General features: G+C 39.0%; 1 protein-coding gene across 2 annotated transcripts in view; it reads left to right on the top strand.

Moving 5' to 3' along the window:
- GMPS (guanine monophosphate synthase) overlaps positions 1 to 20,447 on the top strand; it is a 62,647-nt gene extending 42,200 nt beyond the window's left edge. For both annotated transcript variants that reach the window (XM_075132173.1, XM_075132172.1), the window contains exons 11-16: positions 895 to 1,010; positions 2,963 to 3,088; positions 4,408 to 4,523; positions 9,046 to 9,176; positions 13,794 to 13,966; positions 16,971 to 20,447. In XM_075132173.1, coding sequence (XP_074988274.1) covers positions 895 to 1,010; positions 2,963 to 3,088; positions 4,408 to 4,523; positions 9,046 to 9,176; positions 13,794 to 13,966; positions 16,971 to 17,072 — 764 coding nt within the window. In that variant the 3' untranslated portion in view covers positions 17,073 to 20,447. The remainder of the gene's footprint in view (positions 1 to 894; positions 1,011 to 2,962; positions 3,089 to 4,407; positions 4,524 to 9,045; positions 9,177 to 13,793; positions 13,967 to 16,970) is intronic.
- The last annotated feature ends 5,999 nt before the right edge of the window (positions 20,448 to 26,446 follow it).

Here is a 26,446-nt window from a genome sequence, read left to right as displayed (position 1 = left end):
TAGGCCAAAAACTCTATTAACAGTGAGATCTAACTGAATATTATTTGCACAGTCCAGCTTGGAACACTAATATAAGTCATTCCTTCCCAAGAGCAATTTATCTTTTGTAGAAATGAGGGACTATAAGAGATAGCAACAGTTCTTGACCAGACAGCCTCAGAATTGTATTGTATTTTAGAAAACCGAACCCTCCTAACAGGGATGTCATTGTTTTTAAAAAATGCAAGGAACAAAAGTAGTCCTATAGTTCTTGCTGTAGGTAGTAGCTGGCAGGTGCCACAAATTAGCCTAGTAGCTGGCAGTTTGCACAGACCAGCCTATTAGTAGCACAGGCACTGTATAAAATTATGAATTAGTTTAGGAGTACCACTGTCCTTTTATTAGAAGAGTTGTCAATAGGACACTTCAAGCCAAATTACAAGCAATTTTGTGTTAATCAGCTTTCAAGGCAGTTCCACTGTCAGCATTATTCAGTGATGTGTTCAGCTTGTAATTGTAATGTTTTTGTCAAATCTCCACAACTTTTGCATATACATTGTATAACAGGAGGCAGCAGTGGCAACTGTCTCCTTATTGCTGTAATCACAATCCTTTCTCTCTCTTGGTCGCAAAACGTCAGAGGCACTAACCACTGCCTGACACAACCATACAATTTAGGATGTAGGTAAATGATGTCTGAGTGTACAAGTTAAGTAACGAAAGTGCTGCTTCAGAATAGATTTTGTATATTGTACAATCTTGGTCGAAATGTTGTTAAGCTAACTAATACTGTAAAGTGAACAAACTATAGTTAGTGATAAAGCTGTATCTTCTGAGATTCTTATAATACATATTAAATGTGACTGTTCACTTGCACATTCTTTACTGTAATGCTGTTCTAACTTTGCATTTCAGGTCCTGGCCTAGCAATCAGAGTAATATGTGCTGAAGAACCTTATGTGTGCAAAGACTTCCCTGAAACTAACAACATTTTGAAAATAGTAGCAGATTTTTCTGCAAGTGTTAAAAAGGTAATTAAATATTATTGGAATTAAAGGTGGGTTTCACGGGAACCAATAACATGAAAGAAATATGAAAACTAATTCTTTGGTGAATTACCGGTGAGATTTATAGTATATTAAAATGTACCTGTTACAAATAGTATTGCTGCTTGGTTTGAAAGCTGTTGTTTGGTACTTCATTTGTGTGAGCTTGAAGATTTTCTGTGTAGTCAGATAGCATTATTGGTGCTATAACAAAACTGCATTTAAATGTTTAATGTCTTTTAGAAAAAGAAAAGTTGATTATGTACTACTCTACAGCAGCAGAATGAGTTGTTTAGCTAGAACAATCTAAAAATTACTATGCTAAGAGGACTTTTGAGACTGTTTCCAGCCATATAGTATTGGCAGAAAATAGCTGTTGCTCCTCAAAATAGTTGTAATCTTCTAGGTTTGCCTGCATGAAGTGTCAATGGGCAGCTAGATCATAATGTGAGAAATAAGGGTCTGATATACTTGTGAGATGTCATAAGCAGGAATTCTGAGAACCCAAGTAAATTAGTAGTGGATCATTTCCCTCTGTTTGCAGCCATTACCTTAATGATAACCTCAGCTGCATCTTCTGTCTAGCTGAAAAAGGCTACAGATTAGCTATCAGGCGTTGCACTAAGAGCAGTGTGTTCATCACACCTGCCCATAAGTTGCTGAAGAATTACCTGAGCATGTGATACTCCTGATCACCAGTGTAAGTGGAGTCCCAAGGTTATATACAGATCTGCTTTCGTTATGAGGATGCTGGTCTTGTGCATCTGGAAGAAATAGCATAAATAGAAACTTCAGTGAATGATACCTTTAGAGGAGGGGTGAACAAACTACGGCCCACGGGCCACATCTGGCCTGCAAGACTGTCCTGCCCAGCCCCTGAGCCCCCGGCCCCTCCCCTGATGTTCCCCCTCCTCCATAGAGATGCCACCGCGCGGGCAGCACGTCTTGCACCCGCCCACCTCCCAGACTTTCAAATAAGCCTGTCCTGCCGCTCTGAGCAGGGTAAGGGGACGGGGGAGGGCAGGAGGTCCCAGGGACCAGTCAGGGAACACGGGGTGGTTGGATGGGGCAGAGGGTTCGGGGGGGGGGCAGATAAGGGATGGGGTCCTGGGGGAGCAGTTTGGGACGGGGGTCCTGGAAGGGGGCGGTTGGGACAAGGAGTGGGGGAGGGATGGATGGGTTGGAGGTCTTAGGGGGCCTGTCAGGGAGCGGGGGTGTGGATAGGGGTCGGGGAAGTCAGGGGACAGGGAGCAGGGGCGGTTGGGTAGGGTGTGGGGTCCTGGGGGGGGGGCGGTCAGGGGACAAGCAGCAGGGGGAGTTGGATGGGTAGGAGGTTCTGAGGGGGGCAGTCGGGGCGGGAAGTGGGAGGGAACGGATAGGGGGCGGGGGCCAGGCTGTTTGGGGAGGCACAGCCTTCCCCACCCGGCCCTCCATACCCTTTCGCAACCCCGATGTGACCCTCAGGCCAAAAAGTTTGCCCACCCCTGCTTTAGAGAGCAAACCTAGAAAGAAAAGTAAGTCAGTCTGTTACTTCTGGAGAGCTAAGTATCAGGGGGAAGCCATGTTAGTCTGTATCCACAAAAACAACAAGGAGTCCGGTGGCACCTTAAAGACTAACAGATTTCATAGAATCATTATTTGAGCATAAGCTTTTTGTGAGTAAAAACCCCACTTCTTGTTCTGGAGAGCCGTGACTCAAACCTGCTAAGCGTGTATGCATTCTGGTTACCAGAACAGAGACTTATAGATTGTACTGTTCCTCATAATGCTTGAACTTTGTTAAATGAAAACCATACTGCAAATCACTCTACAATGTATAAAGCTGTCATAAATTTAAAGTGAACATAAACATTTGGCTGCATAATCATTTATAAGTTTTATCTGAATGTGTCTTTTTACAAAATTTATGAAAAGTGATTTTCTGCCCCCTTGCACAGCCACACACTCTGTTACAAAGGGTCAAAGCATGCACAACTGAAGAGGACCAGGAGAAGCTGATGCAGATCACAAGCCTACATTCACTAAATGCCTTCTTGCTGCCAATCAAAAATGTGGGAGTGCAGGTTAGTGGAGTGGCTCTGTGGAGGTGTTGAAGGTTGCTTATGCTGAGTATAGAAGGCTGCAATATAGTATAATCAATAATTAATGCTGTAAGAAAAATAAAGAAAATATCATGGTCCAAGAAAAGAAAATTAAAGGAGAATCCACAAGATAAATCACTTTTATTTTTATCTTCTTTTTGCTGGTGTGTGGGCCTTCCAGTAATCTTAGGTCCTCAGGAAGGTTATCCAGGCCTTACAAAAGTGACTATCCAGTTGTCTCAGGTCCTTAAGAATCAATAACACTCATCAGCTGCTGTTCCAAAAGACTCATACTGCCCATTCAATCCATTTATATGCTCATTGTAATTAAAAAGAATACCCAAAAAACAAGAGCATTGGCACTAAACAGCTTACCTTTAAAACCCATTTTTGTGAAAATAAAATTCATTTTGTGGACAGTAGGAATACAATACAATATTGAAAGCTCCAAATATAATTTATCATGTTGACATGAAACAGCAAGGGTTCTCTTGACGTTGTTTTATGACTGGGGGTTTACTGGCATCTCTGATTGTATCCGTTCTAATTAGTTTTGTTGAGATCAAATTCAAAAGATACAATGTCTTGGTTGCTTGATTTAAATGGAAGTGTTTTCTGCATTTGCATTAGTATAGCAGTTAGGATATCCTTGCAAGTGGTCTTCTAATGTCAATGAGTTTTTAAAAATAACTTATTTTTATTTAAATTAATTTTTACTTATTAGCAAAACAGAAGTGCAGACATAGCAAGCTAAATGCCTTCTTCCATTTTGATAGGCTGTTCTTAGAGTATTATGCATGGCAGGGTTCTTAAATTTAGTGGGAGGAGGTGTGCTCTGCTATGTTTGGCAAATTTTTTGTTAAGCTTCTGTTAGATGGCATTGGTTATGTTTTTAAGATATTTTGTAGTTTTTGGCATTTTTAATAGAATGAGATTGAACTTTTAAAATAAGCATCAAAGGTATAATTTAAACAGATGGCAGCACTGGAAGCTGAGACTGAAATGCCTTTTAAATTCTCTGTAGAATGCCACAATTTTGCTGAGTATTTAAGCTCACTGTTTAGAGGCCCTTCCAATACCCAGGAATTACAAGGCATATTGAAGACGCAGGGTCAAGTTCTGCTCTCAGCTATATCCATGCAGTCACATTGACTTTGGTGGGCTTATAACCGTTAATCAAATGTTGATTTGTTGACTAAAATTTAGTTCTCTAACTTGATTTTTAGCTGCTACAAAATAAATGGGAAAGTATTATATTGTTTTGTTTAAGAGATATCCATTCACTTTCTGTTACTTCCCAGGGTGACTGTCGCTCATATAGCTATGTATGTGGGATCTCCAGTAAAGATGCTCCACACTGGGAGTCTCTTATGTTCCTAGCCAGGCTCATACCACGCATGTGCCACAACATTAACAGGTATACGTTCTCAATTTGGTAGGCAATTACCTTTGTTTCTGGCAATCTGTTTACTAATAATTTTTGTGCATATTATGCAGAAATTAGACTACAGTTTAGAAGCTGAGAACTGAAAGTAGTTAGTATAACTAAGTTTTCCTTTAAATGTTATGGCCTTCATAAAATGTACTTTGAGATTTATTTGTAACCACTGCCTAATGAATTCTGATGTGTAGTTATTCCAAGGATGCACAAACTTGAAATACTCATCAATAAGTTTTCTCTCCTTTTGATGATCACTTGATAAGACAAAATACAGTAAAACTTGTACAAAGCCCCATTCGTCAAGGCAACCTACTGTCTTGCATGGCTGCTCCAAACAATGAATAGATTTATTGGGCTGGGATTTAGAACATCTCTTGAGTTGTCCTAACTCATCTGTCATTGAAGTCACTTGTAAAACTCTTATTGACTAAAATAGGACCAGTGTTAGGCCAACACTAAGCAATCTGAATAATCCAACTTGTTCCATCTCTGTTAGAAAACTACCTCTGTTAAATAGCCCTTTGAGTGTCTGAAGACATGTTTCTCTGTATAGTCTGAAACATTAAATCAATGATAAATAGATGGAATTAATCAGAAAGTGCCTATGGAAGATCTAGGTGCATGTTACTATAGAAATCTATACAAGGCAATATAGCAGGTCTGCCATTCAAGCTAATAGTTTAAATAGTTGTGGCTTGAAGGGAAAAAAATGTCCTTTGGTTCTCCTTCCGTATATTATATTGTAATTAACCTGGTAGCACTGCTTGTTTTTAATATTGCATGACACTTCCCATTATAAGATCCTGTTTTCAGTTTCTTTTAATTTTAACTGTTCAGGATGAAATTTTCCATGCCAGGTGTGTTTGCCTCAGGCTGGTTTTTTTTGGGGGGAACCTTTAGCTAACATGGTTCAGCCATTTCCAAAAATGAGGGTAGGGAAAAATATGTTTTGTCCATATTAAATTCTGGTGACCTCTATTTTGAAAAGCTCTTGCGCACCCGTGCTTTGGTGCAGGGATTTGATATTTGGCGGATGCTTGGCCTTTGTGTCAGGATGTGCCTTTTTGCTGTCCCTGTGAAAATCTGCCCAAGTCTGGCCTTTTAAAAAAATCACAGTTCGCACATGCTCAGCTACAATCTCTGAAAATTCCATCCTCACTGAGCATGCTTGAGCCTCTTGCAGCTCCTAGCACTGGTCACACTATGCATGCACCATCCCCAAAGGGCATGCTGTAGCCCAAGGCTACAGGGACAAATCTTGATTTTTCCCCGTAATGGCTGCTCCTTGCTGGTGTGGAGCCAGGCACTGGAACTGAGAGCAGAGAGCCTATCTCTCCAGTACTCTCAATGATCCCCCAACTGGCATCCAGGTAGTGTGGAGGTAGAAGCCGTTTGATTCAAATGCAGAGGGAACAAGAGCCAGATCAGGGGTGAGAAAAACAAGTAAATTGGGATAAGGAGTTTGGTGAGACTGGGACTGGAGGAGGAGGAAAAAACTGACACAAACTGCTGGGCAGGGAGACTGAAAGCTGGGGTGAGGCAGGTGAGCCAGTTTGCGGAGTGATGGGGGAAGTAACTGAGATCGGGTGAGGAGCTGTGGTGAGACTGGGACTAGGAATCAGTAGGCGGGGTTGGGGAGGAGCTCTGACAAGGAGTAGAGTGCAGGTGGAAAGGTGCAAGTGGCTGAGCAAACAGACTGGGACAGAGAGCCAGGGAGGGAAGAGACTAGAGCAAGCAGATGAGGAAGTAATTGTGCAGGGGATACTAGGACTGAGAGCCAGGGGCATGGTGCGGAGACAGATCAGATGAAATCATGGTGAGGGAACTGGGGTTGGTGGGACAAGGAGTTCAGGTGAGGGAGGAGACCTGGGACTTTCTGGGAAAGGAGACTGGAACTAGGTGTGGGGAGGAGAGACTGGGACTCAGACTCCCCCACTGGGGTCGCTGTCTAGGACTGGCTGGGCAAGAAGACTGGGTCTTGGATAAGAAGCCTGAGGAATAAAACTGGGACTGGGTAGGCAAGGAGAATGGGACTGAGACAAGGATCCAAGGCTGGGGAAGAAAGAGGGGGGGCTGTGCATAGAGTGGACCTGCTCTGGGGGTGAATCTGAGTGATGCAGTGAAGGAAGCCGTTGTTTGTAGGACCCCTGCCTCACTTGTTGCATAGTAGGTAGTGAGTGAGACAGGGGATTGCTGGAAGAGAAAGAACTGGTTAAGACAATTGCATGTGGTTCTGGAGAACTGGATTTTATCCCTACCTCTGCCACAGAGTTCCTGTGTGATGCTGAGTAAATCACATAAACAAAACCTTTCACAGTGGGTCATTAATTTATTTCTCACTTTCCAGTTGCCCAGCTTGATACCCTGGGGTCTGATATGCAAAAGTGCTGAGTGCTCACAGCTGCAACTGAAGTGTATGAGAGTTGTGCTTTGAACATTTTAAGTACTCTGAAAAATTGGGTCCTGGGCATGTCAAACCAGAAAAATAAAATTAGTGCAAAATGTTTATCTTAATCTCTCAGTGCCTTATCAGCCTAATCAGTTCGCATCTGTTAAATGGAGATAATATCACCTTATCTCACAGGAGTATTGTGAAGATAAATTTAAAATATTTGTAAAGCTGATACTATAGTGATGAGCACTATAAAATTAAATTAATAATTCTATATTCAGGTCTGAATAGTGTGCTGCAAATAAGGCATAAGGCCACACAACTAACTACAAGAAGAAAACAAAATACATGAACTGAATGAGGCAGGGTTCCTGTGGAAAAAATAGTGGTGATTAAATACTATCTCATAATGTTTCTGCACAGCAGCAACCTTAATTCTAGCACTTCCTAACTTTTGAGTGTTTGACTTACAAGTTTAATAATGTTCCTTTAATATATTTGTGTGTGTGTGTAATGTTATTCTGTTATAGACTGCATAACTGAATGTTACTGTTCTGTTCATTCAGTTTTATGTCATGTCTCTGGGCATTGTCTGATTCCCAGTGCCTGATTCTCAAACTTTCTCTTTGTGTTTATAGGGGCTTTAAAGGGAGAGGAGGAAGTTAACTTTTGAGTAGTGTATCAAAATAGTCTTCCAACCTCATAATTTCACAGATTTTAGTCTATAACCAAAAAAATAGAATTGAGAGAATACATGCTTGCCCATAATTGGAGTTTATTTGGACACAAGTGTGCTTGCATTTTATTTATTTGTTTATGCTCACAAATTATATGCATTCACATTGGCACACGTGGATGCTTAGGTCTACATGTACATTCCGACAAAGCGTGCTTAAAAATTTAAAGCAAAAATTAGAAATTGCTTTTAGCTAATTTAGCTCTGAAGTTTTGAACTATCCCATGAGGAAAGATTATTGCTGTATGAATCTCTGAACTACCCTAGTAATAAATATAGACTCATGTTTGAGAGGTTTTTTTACTTTTTTTTACTTTTCAAATTTCTCCATTTGATATGGCAGATTTCTGTTTAGTACTTCTCTGTTAGGCATGTCAAGGACATAACCCCTTTAAAAGTAAGTGTTTACAGTATTAAACTATAATATATCCTAAAGATGTATTAATTTGTCCTGTCCATCAGTCCTTTATCCTATATTTCACCTAACTCTAGAGCAAGGAAGGAAAAAGAGAGTCCACTGTATGTCCTAACTTGCATAGTTTTGCCACTGAAATTTAAATTATCACATACATTGTAAGGGGGAGTGTCTTTATAATCTGCAGTAGTGCAATCTCCCATTTCTTGTTACAGAAGCTCTGTGTATGAGGGATTTGTTGTTTAATTAAATAGCCTGTACTAACTGAAGTTTCTTCTCTATTCATGAATCTGAACAGCTTCATGTTGTATTTTTTGGTACAGTACAAAGTACAGTTAGATAAAAAGATGAAGCTGGAGTGAATACACAGCTTGAATTCAGAAGATGAATTATTAATATAATAAGCCACCGGAGGTTTATAAATAGCGATAGAGCCATGTAGTCACAGTATGTTATTTCTCAAACTGTGAGGTTAGCCTCCTTAAGGAGGCTTTGATCTCTTTTAAAGGAGATTCCAGGCGAAGCAGAAAGAATGCAAATGTAAAATTTTTATTAAATATTATTGGAACAGTATGAACTTTCACTGTCATCAATGGAAAAGTGAAGAACCCTCTCAGTAACATCAATGAATGGGCATTTTTGTTTGGTTCTAAGGAAAAAGCAAGCCTAGAGCTATTGGCACTGTACATAGGAAACCAAAATAAATAAAAGTAAATACCTTTTGAGTTCCAAAAATAAAAGGTACATCAGGTTTACAGAATATATCCAGCTGAAATGTCTTGTCTCTCTTTTTAAACTCAAGGTAGTGGATAAGGGCCAAGGTTAAAAATTCATACTCTGATAGTTTCTGGGTCTCATGTGCTTCATTGCAACACTAAAGATGCAATCTCCAAGCAACCTACTTAATTCTTTCGACATAAAATTTATTTTTCTACAATCTACTTTATCTTCCTAGAGTTGTCTATGTGTTCGGGCCACCAGTCAAAGAACCTCCTACAGATGTTACACCCACTTTCCTGACAACCGGAGTCCTCAGCACTTTACGCCAAGCTGATTTTGAGGCTCATAATATTCTCAGGGAGTCTGGTAAGTGTTTGGCCTGGATACATTAGCTTGTGCTTGTCGCAAAATGTTTGTAATTCTTAAATCACTATGTAGTTACAGATTTAGAGCCAGACTATACAAGAATTGTGCTGTGTATCTTCAAAAAATCACTACTTAATGTGGTGGTAGCCTTATTTTGAATCCTGAGATAAATGGCATGAGTCGCTAGATGTTGTCCAAATAGAGTAAAATGTAGAGGGTCTTTAACATTATTACTCTACAGAAATCACTTCAGAAAGTAATTTTCTGACGCTACATAGTGCCTGATTATGAATTCATCCTTTATTTGTCTGATAACAGTTTCTTCCTCTTGTACTTTCCATTTCTCTATGGAATTGTGTGAATGAATCACAATGTTAAGAAATTACGTATGATATTCTTACCATGTTCACTTGTAGTGATATTCATTCCTTAACCAAACATAAATATTTGAGAGATGATTTAAAATATTAAACAATGGAAACCTATGAATAAGTGTAGCCAGACCTGCTGAGAGCAAAAAAAAGTCTTAGCACATTCAGCCCACTCTCCACTATTGAACCATCTCTTCATATTAATTTTTTGCTTCTCAAGCCATCAAAGAAGATAAATCTAGGAAAAACTACTGTTCAGCTTGAAGAAATCTCAAACTTCAGATGACAATTTTTCAATTTCATCTCAAGAAGTTAGAATCAACCTGGTTAAAACAGAAAAGAATGACAGCTAGATAACTTCTCAATGGGCTTTCAAATAGAAGACTTCTAAGGAAATGGCTGAATAATGATTTATATGTACAGGAATAATCTGTGTTTACCAGGAGTAAAAGAACTGTGCAAAGAAAAACCTCCAGATTTCTTCCAAGATCATATTGTTTTGTGAGAACAAGGAAGCTTCTCAAGAATAAGCCAAATGTACAGATCCTCACACCATCTGCTACCAAGTTTTTTTTTTAATTTTAACTTTAAAATAAAAAGGCTAAACTGCATTTGTAAAACCAACAATTGCAAGCCTATGCACAGTAACACTATCAACACTTACCACTGAAAAAATGTTTAATTTCCTCTAATGCCTAAACTACAGAGTGAGTCTGGGAATATGATAATGTACAGTTTCAGTTAACTTCTAATATAGCTCACTGCTCAGTTATATGTCAGAGCTTGAGAGGTTCATGGTAAGTGTATGTGAGACCATTAATCAAATTCACCTAAATATTTTTTCTTCCATTATCTGCAAATCAAGTTACTGAGGAATAAGACTTTGACTCTTTTTTGTTTGCGAAGTTAAAAAAACATTGAAACCCAGAAAGCAACACTAGCAAAACATAAAGGGTAAAATTTTCTAAAGCACTTAAATGACTTACGCTCTTCTGTCCTATTGACTTTCAGTGTTTGTCACTTTTAAAAATGGGACATGGGCTCCTAAGTGACTTAGATGGGTCTGAAAATGTTTAACAAAGACGAGTTAAGAATTAAAAGACAAAATGTGACTCTAAATCATTTAAGATCATTATAATGTGATTACACACCTTTATGACAGTATATATCTTGCCTATGTTAACATAGTTGTTAAACAGATCTTATCAGTCTGATTCACTAATAACAAGCACTTATTCAGATAATAAATTCTTGGAGAGATGCCAATTGCAAATTGTCTCTACTCAAGGAGTGTAAATATGAGAAACTGCAAAATCTTTCAATGAACTGGTGTGAAAAACCATCACGTTTTCACGGTGAGAGATTTGAGCTCAATCCACGTAGTTTATCTAAGAGATGGGTAAGAGGTGACTTGATCAGGGACAATGAGTACGTAAATGGGGAGAAGAGATACTAATGGTCTCTTTGATTTAGCAGACAGAGGCATTACAAGAACCTTTGGCTGGAAGTTGAAGCTAGATTAATTAAAATTGGAAATAAGGTGTACATTTGTAACCATTGGAACCCCTTGCCAAGGGATGAAGTGGCTTCTCAGTTTTTCAGGATTGGGTGTCTTGCTAAAAGATACATCTCTTGTTCATTCAGAAGTGAAGCTTGATGTAGGAATTACTAAGTGGCATTCTATGGCCTGTGTTATGCATGTCAAACTAGATTAAGGCCCCTCTGGTCATAGAATCTATGAATTCCAATGACATAATGGAGAGCTTAACAATTTATTCACATCTTTATGTAGTTCTATCTCCCTACCAATGCAGAATTGTTTCCTACTCTTTGTTTTGTAGCATTTTGTCCAGTCTGGTTCTAAATGTTGTTCCTCAAGTGATGGTCGCTATTTGTATTCCACTGTGGGTACACATGTGCTGTGTGTGAATGAGATCAGAAGAATTTTGCTAGCAGTGTCAGTTGTCCCTTTGCTCCCCATGGGGCAACTATTATGCCCAATATCCCAGGCTTCAAAAATTGTATTTCCTGCCCCTGGGCTTTCCTGATCAGTGTCAACTATCAGAAATGTCTCTACTGCCTCAGAGAAGCTCATGTCTCTTTGAAGTGTGCTATTTGCCAATCCTTCCCCAGCTGAACTCACCAAGCATGTGACTACAGACAGGAAATTTCGTATTGATTGTGTAATGAGGCCCAATCTGACCCTAGCACAGTGCCTCTCAACCTGCTTACCATTGTGGACCGCATATGCAGCTCTCTGTGTTATGTGGGCTGCATCCACACGATGTACAGACACTTCCCTGGTTACGCAAATCCAACTTACGCAAATCCACGCTTACGGAAAAAGTTCCGTAAGCTAGAAATAGGAGGGGGTTTGTTTGTTTGTTTGTTGTGTAATGGTCAGAGATACGTTTCCGACTTACGCAAAATTCGAGTTACACAAGGCGTTCCAGAACAGATTGGTTGTGTAAGTTGGGGAGCGTCTGTATATACTACCTGTATGGCCCTGAGGATGTCAGATGGCTGCTACGCCATAGAATTCCTCTCCCTTCCCCCTCCGAAACCACCTATCCTGTTTGGCTTCTGGGATCACTCTTATGAGAGGATGCTCTTGCAAGAGGAAGCTCCCTCCTCCATCAGTGAGCTTTAAGGTGGTACCACCTCAGTACTGGGGAAAGTTTTTATCCAAAATATTTCCTCATCCACAAAAAGAAAGGGGGAGGATAGAGACCCATCCTAGATCACGGCTGACTGTCGACTCAGACGACTGGTTCACAGCTCTTGATCCGAAGGATGCCTACTTCCATATAAACATCCCACCCCTTGTAGGTCCGAACCGCCAGCAGTATCAGATAGTATCCTTTGGCCTAGCAATAGCATCAAGAGAACTTACAAAAGTGCTGTCTGTAGTGGCAGCTCACTTCTGGCGCCACAGTTCATCAGTCTTCCCCAACCTCAACGATTCCCTAGTGATAGAGAGATCTCAGCTGGAGGTACAGAGAGCAGCCTCATCCCTGCTCTTTGCTAGGACTTTGCGTAAACAGAAACGTCCCACACAGACTATGGAGTTTATTGGAGCAACACTGAACTCTATTGGTGTCAAGGAATATCTTCTTCAGGACAGATTGCAGTCCATAAAAGATCTCGTCTCCCTGCTCAGACTGAGCCCATAGATGTCAGTCTATTTGTGCCTCAACAAAGGCGGAGCCTCATCAAGGGCATCACACAGGTGCAGGAAGCCATGTGACCTAGGTGGATGAAGCACGAATAGACAGTGATCATATATGTTTCTCTGCTGTGGTGGGATGCCTATCCAAAAGAGCATACAGTGTAAGGGACATGGACTCCCCAAGAGCCCAGGATGCACATATAAACCACCTAGAATTGTAAGCAGTCTGCAAGGGCTTCAAACAATTCCAACCACTCTTGTAAACCCACCACATTCCAATGATGTTAGACTGCATGACAACAGTTTTCTAAATGAGTAAACAAGGGGGAGCAAGATCTACCCCTCTCTGCATGGAAGCTGTTAATCAGAGTGATTTGGTGACTAACTAATCGACATTGCTAGTTAAAATCTTCTGATCTCAGGCGCATGGAGCACATGCATGCTCTTGGTGGAATATACAAAGTAAGTAACCTCTCTTCGCAAGGCTTCCACTACTACTCTTTGACTATTGTTTCACAACACTACTTGGAAGCTCTTCCTGATATTCAATCTGAATTTTCCCTTCTGTAATATTTTTCAGTTAACCCTGCTAGAAGGAAGAAACCCTCCCTGAGCTCACTGCCAGATATGTCATACTTCCTCTTATCCGATACTGAAAAATGGGAGAAGAGTTGCTTGGATAATACCCCCAATATGCATAATTTTCACTGAAAGTTAGCCACTTGTATGAATGAGTTCTGCATTCCCTGTTCTATGTAAAAAGGGCTCCTACCATATTTGGCAATACTGGCAGTTTAAATGTATAGACCATTAATATTATATGAAAGTATGATCACGATGATCCTTCACGGGGGCAACATGACCTTTTGGGGGAAGGTTGCAAAACTATAGCTCAAAAAACTTCTTGTCCATTTCAGTATATTTCATTGTATATTATGTTGTCTGTCTATGTATGAAAATGATGCAAAGGTTTATTCCATTATTATGCATATCTTACAAACGTAGCATAATTTGGAGTAAAATAATCTGTTTAGACAACATTGTTAATATCAAGCTTTTATCACCATTTTGCTTAAGGTTATGCTGGAAAAATCAGCCAGATGCCAGTAATTTTGACACCATTGCATTTTGACCGAGACCCCCTACAGAAACAACCTTCCTGCCAGAGATCTGTGGTTATTCGAACCTTTATCACTAGTGACTTCATGACAGGCATTGCAGCAACTCCTGGCAGTGAGATCCCAGAAGAGGTAATAGTTCCTATTTATTTATTTATTTATTTATTTATTTTAAATTCTTTTTGGAGTGAGCTGGTAACCCAAGATGATTTTCATATTGTCTGTTTTTTGGGTGATTTATAACTTTAAGATAACTTTTATAAATGTTATGTAATACTTGACTCTTGTTTACTATTTTGATTTGTCAGTGCACTTTACTTAAAGGAAACCCTGCCATAGGATAAGCCCATAAGGATGTTGTGACAGGTTGATAAAACAAGGTAAAAGTAGTCAAAAATCCTACTACTTAAGAATATTCACCAAAACATTAAAGCCTTTGAGGGCCTAGAATTAGGTGCTTACTTCCATATTTAGAAGCAGCCCAACTTTCAAAAGTCATTGATTTCAGTGGGAGTTGTGGTTGCTCAGCACTTCATAAAAACTGACTAGTTATATTGAGGGGCTTACACAGATTTGGGAGCCCAACTTTAGGCACTTGTTTTGCTAATTTTGGCCATTCCCACCATTCTCATGTACTTTCAAGATTTTAAAAAAATATGGTAATTGTAAAGAATGGTATAAATCTGACCTTTTGAGTTTCTTGGGTTTTCTGTTTGTTATTGTCTCAATCCTAATTCACACTTTTTTAAGTTTAAGTGTTTGGAAATTATTCCTGCATAGGTCAGAGTAGCATAAATACGTATGATTATAAATTCTTTGACTTGGCTCAAGGAAGTCTTATGTAAAAGATTTTAAAAATATTGATAGTTAAAACGTAAACATAATGTATTAAACCATTCCAATGTACACACATGGGAATCTTCATTTTTAACTGGGAGTTTACATTTCTAATTTTATATCTTAAATGCACGTTTTGTGCTATAAAGCTTCGGTGTCTCAAAATGTTGAATCAGAGAATCAGAATCCTAGAATATCAGGGTTGGAAGGGACCTCAGGAGGTCATCTAGTCCAACCCCCTGCTCAAAGCAGGACCAATCCCCAACTAAATCATCCCAGCCAGGCTTTGTCAAGCCTGACCTTAAAAACTTCTAAGGAAGGAGATTCCACCGCCTCCCTAGGTAACGCATTCCAGTGTTTCACCACCCTCCTAGTGAAAAAGTTTTTCCTAATATCCAACCTAAACCTCCCTCACTGCAACTTGAGACCATTACTCCTTGTTCTGTCATCTGCTACCACTGAGAACAGTCTAGATCCATCCTCTTTTGAACCCCCTTTCAGGTAGTTGAAAGCAGCTATCAAATCCCCCCTCATTCTTCTCTTCCGCAGACTAAACAATCCCAGCTCCCTCAGCCGCTCCTCATAAGTCATGTGATCCAGTCCCCTAATAATTTTTGTTGCCCTCCGCTGAACTCTTTCCAATTTTTCCACATCCTTCTTGTAGTGTGGGGCCCAAAACTGGACACAGTACTCCAGATGAGGCCTCACCAATGTCGAATAGAGGGGAACGATCACATCCCTCGATCTGCTGGCAGTGCCCCTACTTATACATCCCAAAATGCCATTGGCCTTCTTGGCAACAAGGGCACACTGTTGACTCATATCCAGTTTCTCGTCCACTGTAACCCCTAGGTCCTTTTCTGCAGAACTGCTGCCTAGCCATTCGGTCCCTAGTCTGTAGCGGTGCATGGGAATCTTCCATCCTAAGTGCAGGACTCTGCACTTGTCCTTGTTGAACCGCATCAGATTTCTTTTGGCCCAATCCTCTAATTTGTCTAGGGCCCTCTGTATCCTATCCCTACCCTGCAGCGTATCCACCTCTCCTCCCAGTTTAGTGTCATCTGCAAACTTGCTGAGGGTGCAATCCACACCATCCTCCAGATCATTTATGAAGATATTGAACAAAACCGGCCCCAGGACCGACCCTTGGGGCACTCCACTTGATACCGGCTGCCAACTAGACATGGAGCCATTGATAACTACCCGTTGAGCCCGACAATCTAGCCAACTTTCTATCCACCTTATAGTCCATTCATCCAACCCATACTTCTTTAACTTTCTGGTAAGAATACTGTGGGAGACCGTGTCAAAAGCTTTGCTAAAGTCAAGGAACAACATGTCCATTGCTTTCCCCTCATCCACAGAGCCAGCTATCTCGTTATAGAAGGCAATTAGATTAGTCAGGCATGACTTGCCCTTGGTGAATCCATGCTGATTAGTAGCATTGTAAGAAAATAGCATTGAATGTGTGGAAGAAATGTACACCTAAGGAAGTAAACTGAAGTTGATTTAAAATTCCAGGTGCTTGTGGAGAGCAATATTGTGTTGTGGCATATGGAATTGTATATTACTCTACAGCACACACTAATAGGATACCTGGAACAAAATATATAATTACACTGTCAGTGCACTTCAAGCTGTGGAAATTATTTGGCAAGCTTTCTTCTTTTGCAAGGAAGATAAGACTTTCTTATCAGATCCACAAATTATTATTCAATACTCATTCTGGGGTACTCTTGCTGACACTAACTAGGTTTTGAACTCTGGAAGACAGGAGGCTCTAAATAGAGAACCTTTTTCTCTGCAACATTCTTTCTCTGTTGTTCCTATAGACTTCATTTGTCCAGAGCATGATTTACAGTTCATCTTTTTATTCAGGCTGTTACTTTCGTGTGAGTGGCGCTCATGTTGAGGAGTACATTTTTATTTTTATACTTTGCCAATTTGTTTGAAATTATTGGCTGTAGTATTTTATGAGGCACTGAAATTTGGTATGATTGCTTCATTTTTATAAATTAAAAATGTTTTCAAGATAATTTTATTTTGTCAAGTGAGATACTTTGTACTTAGCTCCCACTTTTTGATTGGTATCCTAATTGTAACAGGGGAAGTCAGTAAAGGTAAGGATTTTTTGGGGTATTTTCTTATTGGTGTCTGTGTACTTGTAGTATCTGTTTGTTCTTCTGTTTGCGTCAAGACTACTATGGTAAAGAACTTTCTTTTAAATATTTCCATTTTTATAGGATGCAGTTTTTCCAAAGTAAATTTGTCACAAGTGCTTTTTTCCTTTTAATCATAGGTTGTGTTGAAGATGGTGACAGAGATTAAGAAGATTCCTGGCATTTCTCGGGTGATGTATGACTTGACATCAAAGCCACCAGGGACTACTGAGTGGGAGTAACTAATTTTTTTTTCTATTGAAGTACTGTGTGCAGTTTAAATTATATCAGAAACCATTCCCAGTGTTGACATGCAGTACTGTGAAAAGAGTGACTGGAGCTGCTACATAACATCTGATTCCTCTCCTGGAGCATAAATCTGCAGTTAAGAGCTATGTTGGGGATAATTGTAAGTGGGGCTGAGGATTTGTACGGGTAAATAATCATGGCAGCATTGCCTGTGCGCAGACAGATTCATATTGCTTTTGCCTTTACTGATTCTTCCTGTTTTCATGTGTTTTATCGTTACTGTCATTTCAATGTCTCTGTTTTTGTACACTGTGTAAAAAGAGACAGTTTATTTACTTTTACCAAAATCATTGTTACAGCCTAAAAATGTAAAATGAATAATTAATGTGACCAACTGCTTTTGAACAGATTTATTATAAATAAATATTTTGCCAAATGGAGTAGTGGGTACTGTTGAGTTGTGGAATTAATGTGTATCTGTTTGCTGTGTACTGGTAAGCCTGTTCTATGTTGTTGGAAGTATTAGCCGATGGCAATAACACTGAATTCTGAAAGATTGATGCTAAAATAATATGAAATGTCCTTTCATCTTCCTTTTTCTGCTCACTCCCTCTTACATCACTTTTCTCTTGACAGATTGAATATGTATGTGGACAACAAACACGTACATCTATACTTCCCAATAAGCTTCAATATACATTTAATGATATCTGGTACTATAAAATATAAGGCAGTATATACTCTGGGGACTCTGATGCAATGGTAACAGTGGGAGTGAAGTTTGAGCAGCTCATTGCATCAGACCCACCAGTTCTAGTTAGTGTAACCTAGTTCAGTTTTGCTGTTTTTTAAACTCCTGCACAACAATCCATCCCCCTCCCACTGCCTGTCCCTGCATTTTTGTTTATACTTGGTAAGAGTTTACTGTATAGAGATTTCCTTTTACAGGGGAAGTATTTGTGTGTGTTGTACGGAGTTTGATTTTGAGATTGTTATGCTCTTTGAATATCTAGTTGTCATCAGAGGTGACTTTAGCCAAGCAGAATACAAATTACTTCAGTCATTTGTATATTGCTGTTTTCTATTTAAGTAAGGGGTAACTCACAAGAAGGGATATAGTTATCATTGGACCGCCCATATTTCTCTAGTATGTTGAGGCCAAAGGCCAAGTATTTCCAGCCACCTAAGAAGTTTGGTAATCTCATATAACTGCAGTGCTTGAAGTGTTTATTCTTGTAACAGTTAAAGGTTCTGACCTGAGCAGCTTTACTAGATACTTGTACAGTTGGAACCTTAATTATGTATCCAGATTAATTCTTTTCATCATGTCCATTTTTGAAACTGTATTTCATTCAGCTGTGAAATTACCTTATATCTGTTATAAAGTGGGGAAGTTCAGAGCTGTCTCTGATCACTTATTTTCCATTACATAGATTTTTTTTAACTGGAATAATGGCTGATAAACATTTATTTTAACAAGTTGACCACCTTTTGATTCCACATGTTTTTGATTTTTAGTACTACTTGCATAAACTTATACTATAAAAGTTTAGTTTAATTAATCACTTTTTAGTGTCATAATACTTTTACCTATGCCACTTGGGAGTATGTATCTTAGTTATGGGGTGGGATATTGTACAGAAGCATCTTCCAGCTTTTTGAAAAGTTTAATGAACATCTCACAGCATAGAAATGTTGTTAGTGGTAGGGAGGCAGAAGGTTCTAGTGGCTAGAGCACATGACCAGAAGTCAGGAGACCAGTTTCTAATCCTAACTCTCCTGCTTTGACACCTTGGGTAGTCATGTAACCTTAACCTCTATGTGCCTCAGTTTTCTCATTTATAAAATGGGGATAATAATTACCATACCCATCCTTCTAGAGCTATATGAGCTCTTTGGATGAAAAGTGCTATGTAAGTGAAGTATTGCTATTATATGTAATGCAGTCTCACTGTTGGACTACGAGCTGTAAAACCTTTCAATTAGAGTAACTTTAATCACCAAAAGTTAACAAGTATTCATTGGGACAGACGAATATTCCATCTTTCAGTCCTATTGAAAACCGCCATTTTAACTCCTCTTCCGTAGTTCAATTTTAACAAAACTCCCTGATCAAATTATGGCCTTAATATTATATATTTAATTTTTGTCATAACAGTACTGAGGATAGTTATTTTCATGAATGTAGAGATGTATAATACACAAATGACACAATCACAAGTAGATAAGGGCAATTCCATTTCAGTGAGCTGTAGAGATACTTCATATTCGATAAATATACTTGATATTCTCTATGTAGCCTTTGTCGCTTCTGTACGTAAACTTGCTATTATTGCTGTTGTCACCGGTTCTGCTAATGTTCTAAATTAGACCTTGAGAGCAAAGAGGGGGGAGAGGAAATGGGGAATGAAGCACTGAAGCTTGTTATCGAAATTAGAGGGCATCTCTTTAACTCTTAGAATTCTGGCATTTTTCTGACTCTTCTTCTAAGGCATTTATTTAGTTGGCATCCATGTAAATAAATATGGAGTATATAGTCTCATAGTTATGATGTAACTCAAAAGAAGATACAATACACAGTCTGGCCATAGCATCCAGAGGGTTAAATAAATTGTATCCTATTGACTGTAACATACATACATTCAGGAAGAATATTTTTCATATGTGGTGCATGTCAGATACTTAAGTCAAACTGTCATAGGAGTTGCATCTTAACTACGGTTACAGTATATACACGTATAGGGGGTGTGTATTGAAGTTTGATGTACATATTTTCATCATATCTGATCTATACCATAGTAGTTTGCTTTCAGGTCTCTATTAATAAAGTGGAGCTTGACATACCCCATATTTTTAGGCACATCTTTTTTACTAGAAAAATGAATATTAGAATATATTTAGGGTATATAAAATATTGCATTATGAACAGAATGTCTTATTTCAATAAGATTCCTAGGTCTTAAAATATCTCCCACCCTTTTTGTTCAATACCCATACTATACATTTGGGAAGTGTTGGGTTATTCTTAGTGGGTTGACATCAATTGCCATCCCAGCAGTTCTTGAATGTACTTTATGGAGTCGACATATGTAGTACAGCCAGATGCAAAGGGAGAATAGCACATTTTTACATTAGGTCATAAGTAAATTTAGTGTATAGTTGACTAAAAACAGAAGTGTAGCTGCCCTGTACAACTTGTTCACCTCAGGTCTTCAGTGAGACATGTCAACATTTTAAAAGGAATTTGTATTGGGGGGGAGGTATTTCCCATCATTCTCAATTTTTTAAACATTTTTCTGCTTGTGAAATGATATCAAGTACTGTGAGCCTTAATTTTTATCCACAAATAAAAAATATACAGTATGTTACTTGTTTGAATGTGTGTGTGATTTATTTTGTGGGGTTTAAAGCAGGAATTGCATTTGAGTGGATGGTCCATTTTGGAGCCAGGGGTGAGGGGAGGGAAGAGCAAAAAAGATGAAATCACTGTTCTTAAATCCTGAACCACTTGCGAGAGAAACATTCAGGAGCAAGAAAGCATCTCTGTAAGTGCTGCCTCCCTTCAAAATATTGTGTGAGATGCATTTAAAGTGGTCCCATTGATGATTGTGCCTAACTCCTAAGATTGGTGGGAGGATGGGTGTAATGTTCAAAGAGGAGAATAGACTTGTCCTAAACTTTTCAGTGAAATACAAGGTTTGAATTTAGTCTCTCCTTTACTGTGATTATAACATTATTCTCTAGCTTCTCATGTGAAATTCCTTCAGAGAAGAAGAGCATTACATTTATACTTATGGCATTTGTTTAAATATAAAAAACAAACTATAGCTGATGGACCTGTACTGTTTTATGAATCCTCAAACTCTATTTCTCTTTTATGACTGTATTACAATAGTGATAAGCCTATGCTCTTCCTAATTTGAAAATTCAGTACTGCATATAAATTGCCGCTTTAAAAAAAAGGGCAGCTGAAATGCTTTTGCTCACAAAACACATTTCCACATGCAATCTTAAGTGCTTCCTGTCAGCACTAATAGCATAAATGAACATGGAACATTTGATCATGTATCTCCCCTTTGGAATGAATTAAGCATTTTTTTAAGGCATACAGCTGTAAAACTGTTCTGTAAAATCTGTCTCAATAATTGAACTTATGTATGAGAAAATATATCAATTATCCATTTGGACGTGTTGCCAGTACTCCTGAAACGTATCTTATGCAGGTACCTTAAAGAAAGAAAGCACAGAGAGTCCTGCCAGGATTTGAACCTCTAGTTCCAGCGGCACTATGTACTTCAGATTTATTTGCTGAGTGCCAGTAGTCTGTTCGCTGCTTTAAATGACCAACAACAACAAAAAAAACCACCCCACCATGTCCTGAGGAGATTAAAATCTATTTGATGCTTAGATCACACAAAATTATTCCCTCCAGCATTGCTTACAAATATTCCAGTGTATTACACAACCCTCGTATGCCTGTGTTCCTAAATTGTTAATTTTATTGCTGCAGTGCTACATGAAAAAACAGCAGCATTCTCTGCAAACTAACCCTTTCCCTTAATCTTTGATAGTGGAAATACCTGTGGCCTAAAGAATAACAAAACTATCTATTAAATTTGACATTCAAGGACCATAGTTGGAGTGACTTGTTAAAATGGAGATTTTTTGTTTTATTTTTTCCCTCTTAAAACAACTTCTATGTGAATGCTTCAAAAGTTCAGCTTTGTTTTAAAACAAACCACACAAAATACCCATCAGTCATATTTTGTATTGTTGTGGGTTGGGTTAAATATTGCTTAAAATGGTGAGTGTGACCTCCACCTGTCATTGAAAATATTTGAAAGAGACAGCCTCCACCTAAGGCAAAGGGGGTGTGAGAGAGAATCCAGGAATCTGAGCCATATTGGCTTTTGCTGGGCATGGTTTGGCCTAAGGGTTTGTGTGAGTGAGAAGTAGGAGGGAGCGACTTGGAAGGATCAGAAAGGGAGACATAGCCTGAAAAAGAAGCTGGTGGTACAATCCTGAGACAAAGCCTAGAGAGCAAGCTCTTGGGGGGTGCTGACAGAGAGTTTGTTTCCTTGTTCACAGCACCATCTCCTGTTGTTTGGTTCCTCCTGTGTTCAGTGAAACAGGATTTTGTATGTTCTTTGTAAATAAATAAGAATATGCCAAAGAAAACATCTGACTCACCAATTTCTCCTCCCAACTGGGAAAAAAAACTCAAGAGATCCTGAATTTTGGCTAGCTGCTTAGGTCAAAAGGGGTAACAATATATTTACTGTGAGGTGCTATAAAAGAAACATGATCTTTGAGGTAGGGATTTGTATTGAAAAGACAGACAAGTGAAGCACTAACATACTTCATAAAGAAGTAGTGAGGAGGGTCAGGGGTAGGGACGCGAGATTGTGGTTCCCAAGGGCTTGTCTGCCCTACAGGTTAGGTCAGCTTAATTATATCACTTGGGGGGTGGGGAGGGGGCGGGTTCAACCCTGTAGCGACATACCTGGCCTCAGTATATACATAGACAATATCAAGGGTCTGATGTTTGGGTTTTTAGTTTACGCACATTGGTTTGTGGGCAGTGCTGCAGAAGTGGGTTTATAGTAGGGATTTGAATGAGGAAAGTACTGTCTTGACAAATAGATTTTCTCAGTGAAAATAATTTACAATAGATCTCTAATCTTATAGAAGTACTCTTTCGTTATCAAACTTTGGGTATCTTATTATATTGATGGTCTAGTCTTGTCTTTGAACAGTACTTTATGAAAAGCTATTTAAGTTTCTAAATCCTTATTTCATTCAGCCCATGCCCCTGGTCAATAGCCTGTGGGCACAAGCCAGTCATCTTCAACTACTGTATGCAGATTAAAATTTAGCTTTAGGCTCTCTGTTTACTTGAAAGGGCATATTTTTTATATCTCTTCTAGCTAAACTCAGCATTGTGAAGTGGTTGGTTTTTTTTTTCTTTCTTCTTTATAGGAAGTTTAAAACTTCAGGTCTGTGTTGTGTGTCAGAATGCTAATATTCCGATGATCCAGTGGGGTTTTCCCTGAGGAATCCAGGAAGCATTTAAAAATAATTGAAATCAACTTATGGTTGACCCCATGAAACAAATGAACTATTTGCTGTGATCTAATGCCTTTATGTAAATTTGACTGTGAATTCTGTTCATTAGGCTGTTGTTGCCTGGGGCTGCCCACCTCCTTCACCTTTTTTGGAGGAAACTAGGGGCTTGGCTACACTTGCAGATGTAGAGCGCTTTGGGTTAAACCAGCCTTTGTACAGCGCAGTAGGGAAAATGCTCCAGTCTGTCCACACTGACAGCTGAAAGCACACTGGCCTGGCCACATTTGCAGCACTTGCAGCTGCATTGGGAGTGGTGCATCATGGGCAGCTAACCCAGCGTTCAAGTGGCTGCAATGTGCTTTTCAAATGGGGAGGGGTGGGGTGGAGTGTGTTGTGTGTACGTTGGGGAAGAGAGAGTGGGTTTTTGGGGTGCTGAGAGTGTCAGCTTGTCTTGTAAGTATAGAACCCCCCCCGCTTTCTCCCCCACATCTCTCACTCACTCCCTCAAAGCAAACATTAGCTGTTTGTTTTTCCTGGAGCTGATAAGCAGCCGGCAGGCCCAAACGGAGCTTCGAAAGGGCCACTTCCACATGAAAGGGCCACTTCCACATTCGTGCCGGAGTTCACAACAAAGACAAGAAAGGCCACTTCAGTTAATGGGCTTATGGGACTTTCCGGAGGGCAATCAGAGCACTGTAACGTAACTCCTCGTTCACACTGACGTTGTAGCATCTCACCCAATACGCAACAAACCTTATCCCTGGAGTACCAGCAGCGCTATAGCCAGGGAGTCAGAGCGCTCTATGTGCCTTGCCAGTGTGGACGGGGAGTGAGCTAGAGCGCTCTGGGCGGCTTTATTGCGGTATAACGTGCAAGTATAGCCAAGGCCTAGGTGCAAAAGGGCTGCTTTGCGGCCCTCGAGCACTTCCTGCTGACTTTATGAGGTTGCTCACTTTGGGCTGGTTTTGCTTCAGGATGTTGGGGAGATGTTTACTGTTTCATGGTGACACACCCCAACCTGGGCTAATTAAAAAAAAAATTAGCAAATACATTTGTTCATCAAATACTTCAGCTCTTAAATCTCTTGTTTTGTTGAGCTTACAGAGGGCTCTCTGTCATTCTAAAATCCTTTTTAGCTGCATTTGTTTAAGAAATAAATTACCTTTCAAGGAAATTCATGAAAAATTATACTTGTTTCCTTGTGCTTCCTCTGTCCGTCTGTCTGTATCCACCTGTTGTCTTTGATCTTATTAGATCATAAGTTCTTCAAGGCAGGGATGTCTTTTTGTTATGTTGGTACAGCACGTAGCACAATGCAGCCCTGGCCTCTAATAAATACAGAAAGAATAAACACTGATAAATACTCACTTCCAGCTATTTCTCTGGTTCCAAGAGGAAGGTATAAAAAAAGATTCCCTGATTCGTCCCAACCCTTACTTGCAACTGCTTTTAATGTTATGAAAGTTGCTGGAAAAATTATCACCCCCTTGTCAAACTGCAACTTACATAATATTTCTATAACAGGACTGCTCTTTTGGCCAGTCAAGTCCTTGGTTTGATTTGCATAGACTCAAAGACCCCTGATCATGAAAGTTGATCCCAGACATGCAGATTCATTGAAGTCAGTGTTACTTCATATGGACACAGGAATCCACCTGCATAGATCATTTTTCAGGATCAGTGTCTAAATTAGACTCTAAATTTAAAACTCAGTGACCTGTAGAATAAGGCTGGTTCTCTGGAATAATGCACCAGCAACCTAGAAAATAAAATGTCTGAACTGCACATGAAGAATGAGAGTTTAAAATTCTTACTTATGTTATTATAAAAGACAAAGGAACAGATTCCCATTCAGATTAAGGTCCTTTTACATCACTCTGATGGTAATAAGAGCCCTTAAAGTAAGCACAATTATACTTTTAGGCTTCTTTACAGTGCCAGAGCAGTATCAAGGGTCCTTAGTGTAAATAAGAATCTGGCTGAACCTGTTGCTCCATCAAAACCACAAATAATATAGAACAATTTAAAATCTTGCATTGTTTGTGTTCCAGGTAAACCTGATAATTCTGAAACTGATTCTTGAGATACCTTTGGAATTTGCGCTCAGCCATTCCATCCAGATTTTAAATGGTATTTTAAAAAAAAATGATTAAAGGTGGTTCTGGTTACCTTGCTTGGCTCTTCAAAAATTTATGGAGCTTTACTTATTATTTTTGTGCATATTTTGGAAAAAGTGATGCTATGTAGTGAGTTTAGAAGTGTACGGTTATTTGGATACACCTGGGAGAGGAATTTGCATATTCCCTGAAGCAACACAATTGCAATGTAAAGATCGATTGAATTAAAAAATTGATTTCATTTCTCTTGGAATATGAGCTTTCATATTATCTCCTGCAAACTGGTGTATTATACCTGGAGAAAAGAAATGTATTTTTAAAAGTGTGATAATGCCAAAATTTTGCTCTTAGAAGAATTAAGAAATTAAAGGGAAATTGACAGCTAATAATTTGAATGATTATAGATGAATTAATTAATTATTCTTTTATTCTAGGTGTTGAATGACTTCGTAAATAGTTATTCAACATCTAGAATAAAATAATAATTCATTAATTCATCCATGTTCTTGGCATGACAATGTTAGCATTCATATGCCACAAACCATTTAAAATTTTTAGAGTTCTCTGTTTGCTGAATTGTTTAGATGCCTAGGTTTCCTTAAATAATTGAAGGGTTTTTGTTTTTGTTTTTTATTTTAATTAGATGGACAAGAAGGGTTAGTGGCCTGAAAGCATAGATACAAAGAAACCTAGATGTAAAAGATACAAAGTGGGATTACGGAGTGCAGCCTCAACTCTAAACTATTTTTGTGGCTTTTTAGCTAACAATTGGTTCAAGAGTCTTTTAAGATTTGCAGCTGGAAATTACTCTTAATTTAATTTCTCCCTGAATCACATGTCTCACTGCAGAAGACTTCAGACAAAGTAATTTTGTTGTCATGAGGCTAGCCACTTCCTTATAAGTGCATTATGTGCTGTGCAATGCTTTAGGGTATATAAAACTAATTCACGAGGAGAGGATTTAATTATTATTTCTGATTCTGTAATTGTCTTAAAACATAAAGCAGACAACAGAATTAGTACTGTAATGAAATTACCTCTCATAAATTAAATATCTTACTAATTTGAACAATTTGGCTGGGGGTTTGCACAAATAATTTCCATTCTGATTTTGCTTGTACTGCTTTTCAGAGCTTTATTTGAAGATATGAAAGGGAGTATCCCCAAACCTATCATCCTTAGGG

Source organism: Caretta caretta, chromosome 9 (assembly GCF_965140235.1).
Source record: "Caretta caretta isolate rCarCar2 chromosome 9, rCarCar1.hap1, whole genome shotgun sequence".
Classification (NCBI taxonomy): Eukaryota; Metazoa; Chordata; order Testudines; family Cheloniidae; genus Caretta; species Caretta caretta.
The sequence above is the reverse complement of the archived record's forward strand: the minus strand, read 5'-3'. Positions and strand labels throughout refer to the sequence as shown.